General features: G+C 47.6%; 1 protein-coding gene across 5 annotated transcripts in view; it reads left to right on the forward strand.

Moving 5' to 3' along the window:
- sgsm3 (small G protein signaling modulator 3) overlaps positions 1–17866 on the forward strand; it is a 112574-nt gene that overhangs the window by 62265 nt on the left and 32443 nt on the right. For all 5 annotated transcript variants that reach the window (XM_055662987.1, XM_055662986.1, XM_055662988.1 and 2 more), the window contains 3 exons: positions 1060–1155; positions 13972–14100; positions 15877–15931. In XM_055662987.1, the coding sequence (XP_055518962.1) occupies positions 1060–1155; positions 13972–14100; positions 15877–15931 (280 nt within the window). The remainder of the gene's footprint in view (positions 1–1059; positions 1156–13971; positions 14101–15876; positions 15932–17866) is intronic.

Genomic DNA, 17866 nt, shown 5'->3' on the forward strand with positions numbered 1-17866 from the left:
TTTCCAATCCGACCTTTCTGTCCTGGGCCTCCTCCATGGCCAGAGTGAGTCCCACTGCGAATCGATGGAGCAGCACCTCATATTTTGCTTGGGTAGTTTACACCCCAGCGGTATGAACATTGACCTCCAATTTCAGGTAGTCCTTGCTTTCTCCCTCCTTCCCCTCCCCTTCCAAGAAGAGATGCATCAACAGAGCCATCTCCATCAGATCATCCTCCCATTTGGGAGAGGTACAGGAGTATCAGCTGCAAAAGTTACCACCCATCGAAGACTGTTGTTGTTTCATCTCCCACAGCCCACTGTCTCCGCCTCTTCCTTTCTTCTTCCCGCCCACCCACCACCATATCAGTCTGAAAAAGGGTCTTGACTCGAAACATCACCTATCCATCGCTCCATAGATGCTGCCTCACCCGCTGAGTTTCTCCAGCATTTTTGTCCACCTTCGATTTCTCCAGCATCAGCAGTTCCTTAAGCATTTCGGGTTGAGGCCCTTCGTTGAGACTCGACCTGAAACGTTGCCTGTCCATTCCCTCATCAGATGCTATCTAACCCTCCTAGTTACTCCAGCACTTTGTGTGTGGATCAAGATTCCAGAATCTCTAGTTCCTTTTGTCTCCATTCATTCAGTTGTTCTTTTGATATCATTGCATTCATTTAGACTGGAGAAACAGGCCCTTCAGCCCAGCTAGTCCGCATCGACCACGAGCACCCCGTTTACGAGCACTATCTTACACACTAGGGACAATTTACAATTTATGTGAAGCCAATTAACCGACAAACCTGTACGTCTTTGGAGTGTGGGAGGAAACCAGAGCACCCAGAGAAAACCCACATAGTCTCAGGGTAAAACGTACAATCTCCATACAGACGGCACCACTACTGGGGATGGAACCCGGGTCCCTGGCGCTGTAAGGCAGCAACTATACCACTGCGCCACCTTGCTGCCCGCAAGGCTGGCATATTTGCTTATCTGAGCTGCAGCCACAAGTGCAGTGAAGAAGGTGAGTGGAGTGCACTCCGAGATGCCTCATAAAATTAAACTTGTTGCTTTTATTTCAGGAGGAGGAGCTCATCCAGTCGGAAAACTCGGCGTCGATCTTCAACACGTTGTCAGACATTCCATCACAGATTGAAGATGCCGACTCGCTGATCAAGGTCGAGTGATGCATGAACCGTACAACTGGGTCCAGGCAGGGTGGCTCAGGCATATCTCCTCTTGCGATTGCTTGGTATTCATGAGTGAGGGACTAGCCCGTAACAGAGGGTGACGCCGTACAGACTGCACCCGCAGTCAGGATCAAACCCGAGTCTCTGGCGCTGTAAGGCAGTAACATAGAAACATAGAATATAGATGCAGGGGTAGGCCATTCGACCCTTCGTGCCAGCACCGCCATTCAATATGATCATGGCTGATCATCCAACATCAGTACCCCGTTCTGGCTTTTCCCCCATATCGATAGCAGTAACTAGATCGGTCCGAGTCAGCATGGATTTATGAAGGGGAAATCATTCTTGACTAATCTTCTGGAATTTTTTGAGGATGTAACTAGGAAAATGGACAAGGGAGAGCCAGTGGATGTAGTGTACCCGGACTTTCAGAAAGCATTTGATAAGGTCCTACATAGGAGATTAGTGGGCAAAATTAGGGGACATGGTATTGGGGGTAGAGTGCTGACATAGACAGAGAAGTGGTTGGCAGACAGGAAACAAAGAGTAGGGATGAACAGGTCCCTTTCAGAATGGCAGGCAGTGACTAGTGGGGTGCCGCAAGGCTCGGTTCTGGGACCACAGCTATTTACAATATATATTAATGATTTAGATGAAGGGATTACAAGTAACATTAGCAAATTTTTAGATGACACAAAGCTGGGTGGCAGTGTGAACTGTGAGGAGGATGCTATGAGGATGCATGGTGGCTTGGACAGGTTGGGTGAGTGGGCAGATGCATGGCAGATGCCATGTCTCCGTAATTCCAACTATATCATACCCCTTAACTACAAACTGTGCATCCAATTCATCCACCTTATTTCGAATGCTCCTCACATTAAGGCACAAAGCTTTCAGATTAATTTTTCTCATCTCCCTTCGACCTTTTGTTCTATCCTCCTTTTATGTCCCTCTGTCTCCTTGCATTGGGTCCCATCCCCCTGCTGTGTTAGTTTAAACGTGACCTTTCCTACACTCTCATTCCCGTTGGCTGCACAGATACGCGTCCACATTGTTGACTCCACCCCCCACTGTTTGGTTTAAACCCACCCGTGTAACACTAGCAAACCTGCCTGCCAGAATGTCAGCCCCCTTCCAATTAAGGTGCAACCCGTCCCTGTACAGGTCACCCCTGCCCCAGAAGAGATTCCAGTGATCTAGAAATCTAAATCCCTGCCCCTCCCGCACCAACTCCTCAGCCACACATTCAGATCCCCTATGTCCCTGTTCCTACCCTCACTAGCACGAGGTACCGGAAGCAGCCCAGAGATAACCACCCTGGAAGTCCTGCTTTTCAGCCTCCTGCCTAGTTCTCTAAAGGGCCTGTCCCACTGTACGAGGTAATTCAAGAGCTCTCCCGAGTTTAAAAAAAATTAAACTCGTGTTAAGTATGTAGCGGGTACGTCAGAGCTCATGGATGTCCCGTAGCGGCTCGTAACGCTAACGGCAGGGACTCGGGAAACGCGGAAACTCGTGAAGTTTTTTCAGCACTGTGAAAAATGTCCACGAGAGCCCCGAGTACCTACGAACGGCTATTACCGTAACTCTCCGAGTTCGAATCAGGGGAAACTCGGGAGAACTCTTGAATTACATCGTACAGTGGGACAGGCCCTTAACTCTACCACTGCGTCTCTGTGCTGCCCCCTAGAGGTTTTGGGTAGATCAGAAGGAGAGAGAGGGGCACAGGGGTGTTGCAGGTTACCTGAAATTGGAGAATTCAATCCTCATACTGTTCGCTGGGTTGTAGACCACCCAGGCAGAATAGGTGCTGTTCCCCTGGACCTCACCTTTAAGTTTAGTTTTGATGTACCGATGTACAGTGAAAAGCTTTTGTTGCGTGTTAATCAGTCAGCAGAAAGTCAAAACATGATTACAATCGAGACATTTACAGTGTACAGATACATGATAAAGGGCCTGTCCCACTGTACGAGGTAATTCAAGAGTTCTCCCGAGTTTCCCCTGATTCGACCTCGGAGAATTACGGTAATAGCCGTTCGTAAGTATTCGTGGTTCTCATGGACATTTTTCACAGTGGTGAAAAACTTCACGAGTTTCCGCGTTTCCCGACTACCTGCCGTTAGCATTACGAGCCGCTACGGGACATCCACGAGCTGCTACGTACATTCTACGTACCAACCACGAGTTTGATTTTTTTAAAACTCGGGAGAACTCTTGAATTTCCTCGTACAGTGGGACAGGCCCTTCAGGAAATAATGTTTAGTGCAAGGTAAAGCCAGCACAGTCTGATCAAGGATAGTCCGAGGGTCACCTATGATGTAGATAGTAGTTCAGCACTGCTCTCTGGTTGGGGTAGGATGATTCAGTTGCCTGTTAACAGCTGGGAAGAATCTGCCCCTGAATCTGGAGGTGTGCGTTTCCACACTTCCACACCTGGCAGTGCAGGAAACCAAAGACGGACATGTTGATGAGGGTTACGGGATGGGGAATTAAAATGGCTAGCATGTGGGAGCTGAAGCGCCTGGGGAGGGGAAGGGGTGGATGGGGAGGGATGAGCAAACCAGGGAGTCATCGAGAGAGTGGTCCCAGCAGGAGGCAGAACGAGATGGGGAGAGGTAGATGTGACTGCTGGTGGGCTGTGCTGTAGCTGGCAGAAATGTAGCTTAGTTTAGAGATACAGCGCGGAAACAGGCCTTTCAGCCCACCATGCCACGCCCATCAGCGATCCCCACACACTATTGCGACCCTACACACACCTGGGACAGTTTACATTTATACCAAGCCAATTAACCGACACACATGCACGACTTAGGAGTGAGGGAGGAAACTGGAGATCCCGGAGAAAATAATACGGGATTTAAGTGGAACAGGCCCGTAAAATTTCCATTATTTCGTATAACTAGATGTCTGGATTCAGCCCATGATCCCTCAGGGAAACCCCTCTCTCCAGCACCCTCTCCTCACTGTTACTCTTTCCTCCATTTCATTACACGTCTTTCCCAAGTTGTTGTTCAGTCGTTCAGCGGTAGACTTGCTGCCTTCCAGCGCTAGAGATCCCGATTCGATCCTGACTACGGGTGCTGTCTGTATGTATGCATGCAGTTTGCACGTTGCAGGAAGATTGTTCCCGATGTTGGGGAAGTCCAGGACAAGGGGCCACAGCTTAAGGATAAGGGGGAAATCCTTTAAAACCGAGATGAGAAGAACTTTTTTCACACAGAGAGTGGTGAATCTCTGCAACTCTCTGCCACAGAGGTAGTTGAGGCCAGTTCATTGGCTATATTTAAGAGTGAGTTAGATGTGGCCCTTGTGGCTAAGGGGATCAGGGGGTATGGAGAGAAGGCAGGTACGGGATACTGAGTTGGATGATCAGCCATGATCATATTGAATGGCGGTGCAGGCTCGAAGGGCCGAATGGCCTACTCCTGCACCTAATTTCTATGTTTCTATGTTCTCCCTGTGACCGTGTGGGTTTTCTCCGAGATCTTCGGTTTCCTCCCACACTCCAAAGACAAACAGGCTTGTAGGTTAATATGGCTTTGGTAAAAATTGTAAATTGGCCCTAGAGTGTGGGATAGTGCTCGCGTACTGGGAGATTGCTGGTCAGCGTGGACTCGGAGGGCCTGTTTCCTCCTTGTTTCTCGAAGCGAAACTTCATTGTCCTGCTGCTTTGGAGATAAGACCCTGTGGAATGTTGAGAAGGGGAACCAGAACTGAGAGGAGAGGGGAAGAGAGAAACAGTGCAGGAAGTGCGACAGTTGTGATTGAAGGCTCTTTCAACTGTGTTGGAGGGGAAACTGCGGTTAAAGAATGAGGAAGGGTCATCGGAAGGTCTGGTGCGGAAGGTATTATCATCAGAACAGATGTGGCAGAGACGGAAGCAAGTGGCATAAAGTACTTACAGAGAGTGGGACGACCTGGTGACAAGAAAACAATTGCAGCCTGTGGCCTTGTGATGATTTTAAGAAGGCACAAAATGTGAGGTTTTCCCGCTTTGGATAAAGGACGCAATAGACAATAGGTGCAGGAGTAGGCCATTCGGCCCTTCGAGCCAGCACCTCCATTCAATGTGATCATGGCTGCTCATCCCCAATCAGTACCCCGTTCCTGCCTTCTCCCCATATCCCCTGACTCCGTTATCTTTAAGAGCCCTATCTAGCTCTTCTTTGAAAATATCCAGAATTCCACAGACTCACAGCTCTCTGTGAGAAAAAGTGTTTCATCGTCTCCGTTCTAAATGGCTTCCCCCTTATTCTTAAACTGTGGCCCCCCGTTCTGGACTCCCCCAACATTGGGAACATGTTTCCTGCCTCTAGCGTGTCTGAACCCTTAATAATCTTATATGTTTCAATAAGAACACTTCTCATCCTTCTAAACTCCAGAGTGTACAAGCCCAGCTGCTCCATTCTCTCAGCATATGACAATCCCGCCATCCCGAGAATTAACCTTGTAAACCTACGCTGCACTCCCTCAATAGCAAGAATGTCCTTCCTCAAATTAGGGGACCTAAACTGCACACAATACCGCAGGTGTGGTCCTACTAGGGCCCTGTACAACTGCAGAAGGACCTCTTGGCTCCTACTCTCAACTCCTCTTGTTATAAAGGCCAACACGCCATTAGCTTTCTTCACTGCCTGCTGTACCTGCGTGCTTACTTTCATAGACTGATGAACAAGGACACCCAGATCCCGTTGTACTTCCCCTTTTCCCAACTTGACACAATTTAGATAGTAATCTTCCTTCCTGTTTTTGCTACCAAAGTGGATAACCTCACAATTATCCACATTAAACTGCATCTGCCATGCATCTGCCCACTCTCCCAACCTGTCCAAGTCACCCTGCATTCTCATAGCATCCTCCTCACAGTTCACACTGCCACCCAGCTTTGTGTCATCTGCAAATTTGCTGATGTTACTTTGACACAAAGTGCTAGAGTTACTCAGCGGGACAGGCAGCATCCCTGGAGAGGAGGAGTGGGTGACATTTCGGGTCGAGACCCTTCTTCAGACTCTAATAAAGTCCTGAGAACACAGTGTGCGATTAAGTAGTACATCAGTAGCAAACAAATAGCAGCCGTTTGGATCAAGGTAGTCAGTTGTAGATGATGAGTTTATTATCACGTGTACTGAGGTACAGTGAAAGACTTTTGTTGCGTGCTAACCAGTCAGCCGAAAGATGGGTTTTTTTGTAGAACACACTTCTATTGACTCCATTTAAAGCCCACGTTGCCTCGGCAAGGCCCGCAGCATAAACAAGGACGAGTCACACCCTGGCCAATCCCTCTTCTCCCCTCTCCCATCAGGCAAAAGGTGCACCTCCAGATTCAGGGACAGTTTATCCCCAGCTGTTATCAGACAACTGAATCACCCTACCACAACTAGAGAGCAGTGCTGAACTACTCTCTACCTCATTGGTGACCCTTGCATTATCCTTGATCGGACTTTGCTGGCTTTACCTTGCGCTAAACATTATTTCCTTATCATGTATTTATACTCTGTAAATAGCTCGATTATAATCATTGTTTTCTGCTGACTAGATAGCACGCAACAAAAGCTTTTCACTGTACTTCGGTACACGTGACAATAAACTAAACTGTATCTGAATTGATCACGACAAAGGTGAGTTTTTTAAGCAATGGGAGTTTAATGGGAGCATGCAAAATGAAACCTCATTGTATTAAAGTAACGCAGGAGATGAGAGCCTAGTGTGTTAACGAGAACACTGGAAATGGGGGCACAATGTATTAATGATAGCCTGGAAATCAGTAGCAAGTTGGCCAGATGTTGAGGAGTTGGATTACGGAATATCAACGTTTTACAGAAGCAAGACTGTGAAAAATGTGGTGGAATTAAGTTATTAATAGTAAACCTGAAACACAGTGTGTTATGCAGAAATAGGTTGGTCATAAATGATTCAGAACACTCTGCACCGATGCACTGTCAGGAGGAGAGTAACTTAAAACGTGTCTGATACAGACTTGCTCCTTCAAAAACCCTCCTAGTTTTAGGAAGCAGGATATTTAACCTGGAATTGGACGATAGATTGGTCAGACTCAAGAGACAATTACCAGTGAGGGACCTTTGCAACGTTTCAGCACATTTTAAACATTATCCCTCTCACCTTACAGCTATGCCCTCTAGTGTATGATATATCCATCTTGGGAAAAGGCTTCTGACTGTCTACTCTACCCATGCCTCTTATAATTTTACATACGTTAACCTTTAGAAACCATTTCAATTTTCTTGATTATATTTCATGTATTGGCTTCAATTGCTTTCAGTGGTGGAGTGTTTCAAAGGTTCACCTCTCTCTTGGGGATGAAGTATGTCCTCATCTCAGTTCGACTCCTCACTTCCCCTCACCTCAGACAGTGACCCCTGATCCCGGACTCCTGGCTAGGGTGATCCTTCCTGTTTCTAGGCTGTCTATTCCTGCTAGAATTTGCAGGCTTCGATGAATGTCCTCTTTTTCTTCTAAACTCTAGTGGCTATAAACATCAACAATCTCCAATGATTTTTTAAACGTAAGCCCTAAACACCGTTTGCTGAGCTCCCTGCACAGCAAGACGATCCCTCCTCAAATACAGAGCACGCAATTCCGCACTATACTCGAGGTGCGATTACATTCCAGCTCTTAAACTCAAATAGGCACAAAAAGCTGGAGTAACTCAGCATTGGAGAAAAGGAATAGGTGATATTTCGGGTTGAGACCCTCCTAAACTGATAAACTCAAACCCTCTCCAATGAAGTAACACTATTTGGCTTTGTTTAAGAAGGAACTGCAGGTGCTGGTTCACACCGAATATGGACACAAAATGCTGGAGTAACTCAGCAGGTCAGGCAGCATCTCTGGAGAAAAGGAATAGGTGACGTTTCGGGGTGGGGCCCTCTTCAGACTTAGAAGCCCTTGCTGTCTCCTCCCCTTCTCAGCTCTCCCTCAGCCCTCGGGCTCCTCCTCTTCCTTTCTCCTTTCTTCTCCCCACCCTACATCAGTCTGAAGAATGGTCTCGACCCGAAACGTCACCCATTCCTTCTCTCCATAGATGCTGTCTGTTCCGCTGAGTAACGCCAGCTTTTTGTGTCGATTATCCCTGTTGGATCTCAACCTTGTCGAGGTCGGGGAGCTTGTGTGTCTCAGTGACCCCTAGAGCAATGCCAGCGGGAGATTCCTCTCCTGTTAGGGTCTCCCATGCTGGACAGGTTGGAAGGGTAGAGGCGAGACCAAGAGCGATCCACTGGTCCTCCAGGTTGGAGGTTGAGCACAGGGCTAACAACCCTGTCTCGTAAAACACATATGTTACAGAAACAGCAAGTGAAGGAATTAACACCACTGGGCGTGATGGACTTCCAGAGCTAACGACAGATGCTAGGATGAATGTACAATGGACCTGACCTGGGGTAGTGTCCAGAAGCTAGCCCAGAACAGACAGGAGTGGAGGACCTTTGTTGCTGCCCTACATGCCAGGAGGCATAATAGGCAACAGGGATAGATAATTTCAGAGATTAGTACTGGTATTTGGTCTATTATTGTCGCGTGTACCGAGATAGGGTGAAAGAGCTTCACATGCGATCCAGACAGGTCATGCCATACATGAGCAGATCAGGTGGTGCAAAAGAGAAAATAAACCATGCAGAATATCTTCTTCTTTCATGTGGCGTGCACAGCCTAAAGTTGTTGGACAACTTGTTCTATTTGATCTTCCGTTTGTGAACGTCGAGTTGATTGCATTAGTCGAAACAGGGCGGACCACGAGAAAGTTGCAATCTTCCACCCCATGCAGAATATAATGTTACAGCTATAGAGAAAATGCAAGATAGAAAAAAGTGCAAGGTCCACAACAAGGTAGATTGGAACATGACAAATGTATCCCTAGCATATCTCAGGTCAATTCAAGAGAATGATAACAGCAGGGCAAAAGCTGTTCTTATCGTATTTACACAATACTTCCTAATGTATTGTGCAGTGTTATGACAAAATTCAAATAAGTAGGTTGGCATAAAAAATAAAAAGCAATATATCAAGTAGGACAAGTCAATAGTAAATTACTGTACACTAATGGAGTAGTGGGTTGTAGGTAAAGTATAGATGAAGATATAATGAAGAGATAATTATGAAGATCTATTAAATGTATTAAATCCACTGTACTAATTTGGGGCGGTATGGTGGTGCAGTATTAGAGTCACAGCGCCAGAGTCCCAGGTTCGAATCTGACTACGGGTGCTGTCTGTACATGTGCTTCTTTGTACGTTCTCCCTGTGACTGTGTGGGTTTTCTCCAGAATCCCCGGTTTCCCTCCACACTCCAAAGACGTGCAGGTTTGTAGGTTAATCGGCTTGGTATACTTGTGAATTGTCCCTAGTGTGAGTAGGATAGTGTTAGTGTGTGGGGATCGCTGGTTGGCGCGGACTCGTGAAGGCCGAGCTGTATCTCTAAACTAAACTAAACTAATGCTTCAGAGAAATAACAAAGTAATACATTACAATAAAGTATGAAGATGGGACTGCTCCAAGTCAGTGTAGATTTGAGGAGCCTCGACGTAAAGAAATAGGGGGAAATAAGAAGGTAGACAAAAATGCTGGAGAAACTCAGCGGGTGAGGCAGCATCTATGGAACAAAGGAAATAGGCAACGTTTCGGAAGCCTATTTCCTTCGCTCCATAGATGCTGCCTCACCCGTTGAGTTTCTCCAGCATTTTTGTCTACCTTCGATTTTCCAGGATCTGCAGTTCCTTCCTTAACAAGGGGAAATAAGATATGATGTACATTATGCAGAAAATTTGGGATGAAATGACTAAAATCACTGTAGGATGGGAAGTTCATCAGTGATAAATGCCTAAAAGCACATTCATTACAAAGACCACCCAGTGTGTGATGGAAAAGCAAGTCAATAATTGTTAAATCCCAGTGCACTCTGCAGAAGTGAAAGTACTGCATTACGTAGAATGTGTGGGGAAGTATGTCGGCAATCTGCAACTTAAAGCGCTTTGTGCTTTATAGAAGGAAATAATTAATCGCTAATGGTGAGGAACAAATTGTGAATAATTCAGCATCAGAAATATAAGCCGGTTTGCAGAAATATATCAGTTGCAAATAACTAAAGTGACTGAGTGATGGAGGAGCCTGCAATTGATCATTTAAGTCACTGTTATGAAGAAGGTGGTTATTAATAAATGATAATTTGGTCACACTCCATCATTTGCAGCCTCTGGTTGCCTTCATTTGGGTCATAAGGTCGTAAGTGATCAGAGCAGAATTAGGCCATTCGGCCCATCAAGTCTACTCCGCCATTCAATCATGGCTGATCTATCTCCCTCTCTCCTAAGCCCATTCTCCTGCCTTCTCCCCATAACTCTTGACATCCATACTAATCAATAATCAGTGGCGGACTGGGTCTAAAAATATTGGTTGCCCGGAGACAAAGGGGGCCCACTTCATCAGGGGCCCACTTGCCATCGGGCAAGCTGACACCCAGGCCAGTCCGCCACTGTCAATAATCTATCTATCTCTGCATCAAAAATATCCATAGACTTGGCCCTCCACTTGATTCACCACCCTCTGACTAAATTGATTGAATAGTAGGGCTGGATGTTACAATCCCTAAAGTTTTTCACTTCAATTGACATTTGGTATTCTTGTGGGTGACCACTAGGTGATTTTGCTACTAATCAGACACATCTTCAGTTGTGTACCTCAACGTCACTGGGTGTTTCGGCTTTTTAATCACAAGACACCCTCAGTCGAGGCAGGCCCACCGCAGGGTGATCAGACCTGGGTGTGTGTCTTATGGTTAGGTTAGCCTCTAGATGGTCACGTGGCAGCCCAGACACCATCATTTCTCTTCAGCCACAGCCAGTGACTGCTCCATTTGGCTTTTTTTTTCCTTCCTTATCTCCTTCCTAAAGGAACATCCTTTAATTGTGAGGCTATGGTCCTAGACTCTGTCCATTATGCTGGCCCAGCCTCTGCTGTTATCGCCACCCCACCCTGCCCCACCAGCCTCTATCCACCTTTCCTCACCTGCAGCTGTTGGAAGGAACTGCACATGCTGGCTTACACAAAAAGCTGGAGTAACTCAGTGGGACAGGCAGCATCTCTGGAGTGAAGGAATGGGTGACATTTCTGGTCGAGACCTTTCTTCAGTCTCAACCCGAAACGTCACCGATTCCTTTTCTCCAGAGATGCTGTCTGATCCCAACAATTTATCATTTATCATTTTAGTCACTGGCCACTATTTGTTACCAGCACACTACTCCATACGGACACCAGAGACTACAGGTGCTGGAATTTGGAGCAAAAATCAAAGTGCTGGCTGGACGAACTCAGCGGGTCAGGCAGTATCTGTGGAAGCGAAGTTGACATTTTGGGTTAAGGCTCTGTATCAGGACTGAAAGAGTTGTGTGGAGATGGGAAGTATAAGGAGGGGTAGCAGCGTGACAGTTTGACACAAAAAGCTGGAGTAACTCAGTGGATCAGACAGCATCTCTGACGAAAAGGAATAGGTGACGTTTGGGTTGAGACTGAAGAAAGGTCTCGACCAGAAACATCACCCATTCCTTCACTCCAGAGATGCAGCCTGTCCCACTGATTGCTAACATTAGTAAAACAATGAAGGCGCAGTAGGTTATCAATAGGTAACTTGAAAAAATATTACACTGAAGTCAGTAGTAAAAGACAGAAATACATTACCATGTCTGTGTGAGACAATAGACAATAGGTGCAGGAGTAGGCCATTCGGCCCTTCGAGCCAGCACCGCCATTCAATGTGATCATGGCTGATCATCCCCAATCAGTACCCCGTTCCTGCCTTCTCCCCATATCCTCTGACTCCGCTGTCTTTAAGAGCCCTATCTAGCTCTTTCTTGAAAGCATCCAGAGAACCGGCCTCCACCGCCCTCTGAGGCAGAGAATTGCACAACTCTCTGTGAAAAAAAGTATTTCCTCGTCTCCGTTCTAATTGGCTTCCCCCTTATTCTTAAACTGTGGCCCCTGGTTCTGGACTCCCCCAACATCGGGAACATGTTTCCTGCCTCTAACCCTTAAAAACCCTGTCCAAACCCTTAAAAATCTTATATGTTTCAATAAGATCCCCTCTCATCCTTCTAAACTCCAGAGTGTACAAGCCCAGCCACTCCATTGTAATCATGTATTGTCTTTCCGCTGACTGGATAGCACGCAACAAAAGCTTTTCACTGTACCTCGGTACACGTGACAATGAACTAAGCTCAAACTCAAAGCAGCAGCAAGTAAGAATTTCTCAAAAATGGCATTGTTTCAGAATCAGGGGTCAACCATTTAAAACTGGGGCTGGGAAATCTTGGAATACTCTCCTGCAGAACTGTCATAACATGCGATTAAGACCAAGATAAATTGTTGGTCTCCAGAAGAATGGAAGGCCATTTGGAACAGGCAGCGAGGGGTCCAGATCACAGCAGCATTGACCTTATCAAGCATGGAGCAAGCTGGAGGAATGGAACTTCCGTTCCCACTGCCCCCTCCCCCCTCTTTGCAACCCAAGATTCAAGAGAGTTTATTGTCATGTGTCCCAGATAGGACAATGAAATTATTACTTTGCTTCAGCACAACAGAATATAGAAGGCATGAATACAGAACAGATCAGTGTGTCCATATATCATTATATAAATATATACACACATGAATAAATAAACAGATAAGGTGCAAATAAATAGATAATGGGCTATTAATGTTCAGAGTTTTGTTTCATTTGAGTTTAATAGCCTGATGGCTGTGGGGAAGGAGCTATTCCTGAACCTGGACGTTGCAGTCTTCAGGCTCCTGTACCTTCTACCTGAAGGTAGCGGGGAGATGAGTGTGTGGCCAGGATGGTGTGTGTCCTTGATGATGTTGCCAGCCTTTTTGAGGCAGCGACTGCGATAGATCCCCTCGATGGCAGGGAGGTCAGAGCCGATGATGGACTGGGCAGTGTTTAGTATTTTTTCTAGTCTTTTCCGCTCCTGGGCGCTCAAGTTGCCGAACCAAGCCACGATGCAACCGGTCAGCATGCTCTCTACTGTGCACCTGTAGAAGTTCGAGAGAGTCCTCCTTGACCTACCGACTCTCCGTAATCTTCTCAGGAAGTAGAGGCGCTGATGTGCTTTCTTTATAATTGCATCAGTGTTCTCGGACCAGGAGAGGTCTTCAGAAATGTGCACGCCCAGGAATTTGAAGCTCTACCATTTGAAGCTCCCGTTGATATAAACGGGACTGTGGGTTCCCATCCTACCCCTTCCAAAGTCCCCAATCAGTTCCTTGGTTTTGCTGGTGTTGAGGGCCAGGTTATTGCGCTGGCACCATTTGGTCAGTCGGTCGATCTCTCTTCTATACTCTGACTCTTCCCCATCAGTGATACGTCCCACAACAGTGGTGTCGTCAGCGAACTTGATGATGGAGTTCGCACTGTGACTGGCTACGCAGTCATGAGTATAGACTCCCACTCCCACTCTTAGCCTCCACTCTGGAGTTTCCCCTCTCCACGACCTTGCCCTCCCTCCTGTACTTTCCCCTCTCTGCTCCACTTTCCCCTCTCTACTCTACTCCCCCTCGCTACCTTTTACCCTCTCTGTGCTACTTTCCCCTCTTTATTTCTTCCCTCTCTCTACTTTTCCCTCCGCTACTTTCCCCTCTCTACTTTCCGCTCTCCACTCCAGTCTCCGTTTGTTGGTTTCCGTTCCCTGGTCTCGCTCCACACCCGAGTCCAGACGGATTCCAAAGATGTCCCAAAATATTTCGATCAACTTGTTGCCTCCCTTTTGCAGACGAGTGCAATAAATACCTGGTCCTTTCTCTTCAGGAGTCGATGACGATAGCTGGCTCGTTGGCCGACACGATGATTGAAGCGCAGAGGAGCAAGCATCTAGCTTACTTGATAGCGGAACAAGGCCAGCTAAACTCCCAGTCTCCACTGCCCAGCTTCTCAAAGGTGGGTGACTTATCTGTTCATGTCGGCCTGGGCAATGCTGTCTGTATGGCTCGGAGGAAGAGCGTGAAGATAAAACATGTGTAGGAAGAAACCGCAGATGCTGGTTTACACCAAAGATAGACACAAAATGCTGGAGTAGCTCAGTGGGCCAGGCAGCATCCCTGGATAGAAGGAATAGGTGACGTTTCAGGTCAAGACCCTTCTTCAGTTTCGATCCGAAACGTCACCTATTCCTTTTCTCCAGAGATGCTGTCTGACCCGCTGAGTTACTCTAGCATGTCCACTGTCATGTGGTAGCTCTCGCTGCAACCCCTCCTCACCTCCTTATACTGATTAAAGATTCAAGAGAGTTTATTGTCATGAGTCCCAGATAGGACAATGAAATTCTTGCTTGCTTCAGCACAACAGAATATAGTGCACATACATAAATACAGAACAGATCAGTGTGACCATATACCATTGAATATATATATATATACACACATAAATAAACAAACTGGTAGAGTGCAATGGGCTATTAAAGTTCAGAGTTTTGTTTGAGTTGAGTTTAATAGTCTGATGGCTGTGGGGAAGTAGCTATTCCTGAACCTGGACGTTGCAGTCTTCAGGCTCCTGTACCTTCTACCTGAAGGTAGCGGGGAGATGAGTGTGTGGCCTGGATGGTGTGGGTCCTTGATGTTGCTGCCAGCCTTTTTGAGGCAGCGACTGCGATAGATCCCCTCGATGGTGGGGAGGTCTGAGCCGATGATGGACTGGGCAGTGTTTGCAACTTTTTAGGAATGTAGGAAGGTAGAACTGCATGTAGGAATGGGTGACATTTCAGGTTGAGACACTTCCTCAGACAAAACAAGGGCATGTTAGTGTGGGCACACCGTGTGTGGGCACGGGGCTGGTGGACTGAGTTGGTGCAGGGATTGAGCTGGGTGTGGAGTGGGAGCGGGCAGAGTGGGGCCCAGAGCACCAGTCATGAAAGGGGCACTGGGCAATGAGCGCTGGGGGAGAGCACAGGATGGCACGAGGGGTGATGGGATGTGAGGGATATGCCCCCCCCCCCCCCCCGGGAGATGCAGGGAGAGCGGATCGATGGGGAGGGGGGAGTGCCGCGCAAAAGTGGTTGCAGGGTGAAGTAATTTAGTTTAGTTTAGAGATACAGCACGGAAACAGGCCCTTCGGCCCACCGAGTCCGCAGCGACCAGCGATCCCCGCACACTAATACTATCCTACACACACTGGGGGACCATTTACATTTACATGTGTTGGAAGGAACTGCAGATGCTGGTTCACACCAAAGAAAGACACAAAACGCCTGGAGTAACTCAGCAGGACAGGCAGCATCTCTGGGGAGAAGGGGCGGGTGACGTTTCGGGTCGAGACCCTTCTTCAGACTGAGAGAACTAGTGTGAACGGGTGTCGGCGTGGACATGGTGGACTGAAGGTGCAGGAAGGAACTGCAGATGCTGGTGTAAACCAAAGATAGACACAAAATGCTGGAGTAACTCAACGGGACAGGCAGCGTCTCTGGGGGGAAGGGGCGGGTGACGTTTCGGGTCGGGACGTCTGAAGAAGGGACTCAAGCCGAAACGTCACCCCGTTCATTCTCTCCAGAGATGCTGCCTGTCCCGCTGAGTTACCGCAGCTTTTTGTGTCTATCCTTAGTGGACTGAAGGCCCTGTTTCCATGCTGTATCTATTAATCATTCAATCGATCAAGTTTGGAAAGAGATGGTAAACGCCAACTCCTCGATGCTTCCTCTCATTCTTTCCTCTTTATCTTTAGATTGTTCGACGACAGTCCCATCGCAGGAAGTCTGGCCTGGGAGCCCTACTTTTTGGTAAATTTATAGTTTATTCATCATGGCAGCAGAATTGGGCCATTCGGCCCATCGAGTCTGCTCCCCTATTCCATCATGGCGGATCTACCTTTCCCTCACAACCCCATTCTCCTGCCTTCTCCCGCTAACCTTTGACACCCGTACTAATCAAGAACGTGTCAATCTCTGCTTTAAAAATACCCATTGACTTGGCCACCACAGCCGTCTGTGGCGATGAATTCCACAGATTCACCACCCGCCGGCTTACGTTCTGAGCAAGAGAAATCAGCCCATCCACATCCCCCCCCCCCCCCTCCACACATTCCCCCAAACCCCGCACCATCGTCCCCTCAGATACTTATCCAGCTCCATTTAAGTGCTGAGGTTGAATCAGCCTCTGCTGGTGCCTCAGGCAGTGTTTCAGATCCAACCACTGGGTTAGAGGAGGGAAAGCTGCCTTCAGTCGCTCTTGCTGCTTCAGATGTTTTCCACCATTGTGTGACTGCTGTTTCTCTGACCCCTCTGCCAGTGCGAACAGATTCTATCTACTCTGACTATCCTTCACCCGTACCTCCAGAACGCACACCTCCAGATTCAGGGACAGTTTTCCCAGCTGAACCATCCTAGCACAACCAGAGAGCAGTCCTGACCTCCCATTGACCTCATTGGTGACCCTCAGATTATCTTTGATCGCAGGCACGGAAATGGCTATCAAAACATGCGGGGGGACACAATTTCGTGGCGGCCGCGCGCACACACACGCACGCACACACGCACACACATGCACGCACACACACGCGAGGCTTCGGCCATGGGCCCTGTGGACGGTAACATCGGGAGCTGACCTGGTTGGTGACCGACTCCCAACTCCAGCAACAGCAGCTTCGTCCGCCCCGAATTGTGGGGCTTGAATCGGCCCGTTCACGGGGCCTTTCATCGGCCGGTGGGGGCTTCAACATCGGGAGCCTCGATCGCCTCGATGCAGCAGTTTGATTTTAAGCTGCGCCGGGCGCTGAAAAGCCCCACGAACGGGCCGATTCAGCCCTGATAAAGCATCTGATAAAGTCCGGATTACAAAACATGGGTGGATCGTTCCCACCTCTCAAAGCATGGGGGGAGGCGTGTCCCCCTGTCCCCCCCAGGATTTCCGCCCATGTTTGATCGGGCTAAGTGTTCCTGGCCCGGAAGGTAGGATTCGAATCCGCTTGGAGTGCATACATCGTTTGATCGGGCTTAACCTTACCCACTTTACTGTTCTTTTCATGTATCATGTAGCACTTTGGGGTCAATGCAGTTGTAAAAATGTGCTATATAAATAAGATTATTATTATATTATTAACCTTACACTAAACGTTCTTTTCATATCATGTATCTTTGATTGTAAGGGTGTATTGTCTTTCCACTGACTGGTTAGCATGCAGCAACAGCTTTTCTCAGTACCTCGGTACATGTGACAATAAAATAAACTATACTAAACTAACAAATATTGCATCCCTCGCATCCTCTCCTGATCCAAGGAGAACAACCCCAGCTTCACCAGTCAATCCATAGGTCTGGAGTCATTCAGCCCAGAAAACACAAATCTGCACCTTACCTAAAACCTTTTTGTTCATAGGTTTCAAGGAGCTGAATGAGGCCATTCGGCCCATCAAGTCTACTCCACCATACAATCATGGCTGATCTATCTTTCCCTCTCAACCACATTCTACTGCCTTCTCCCCATAACCCCTGATACCCATAATAATGGTCTACTGCAGTTGTACAGGGTCTTGGTGAGACCACACCTGGAGTATTGCGTACAGTTTTGGTCTCCAAATCTGAGGAAGGACATTATTGCCATAGAGGGAGTGCAGAGAAGGTTCACCAGACTGATTCCTGGGATGTCAGGACTGTCTTATGAAGAAAGACTGGATAGACTTGGTTTATACTCTCTAGAATTTAGGAGATTGAGAGGGG

Source organism: Leucoraja erinacea, chromosome 37, assembly GCF_028641065.1.
Source record: "Leucoraja erinacea ecotype New England chromosome 37, Leri_hhj_1, whole genome shotgun sequence".
Lineage (NCBI taxonomy): Eukaryota > Metazoa > Chordata > Chondrichthyes > Rajiformes > Rajidae > Leucoraja > Leucoraja erinaceus.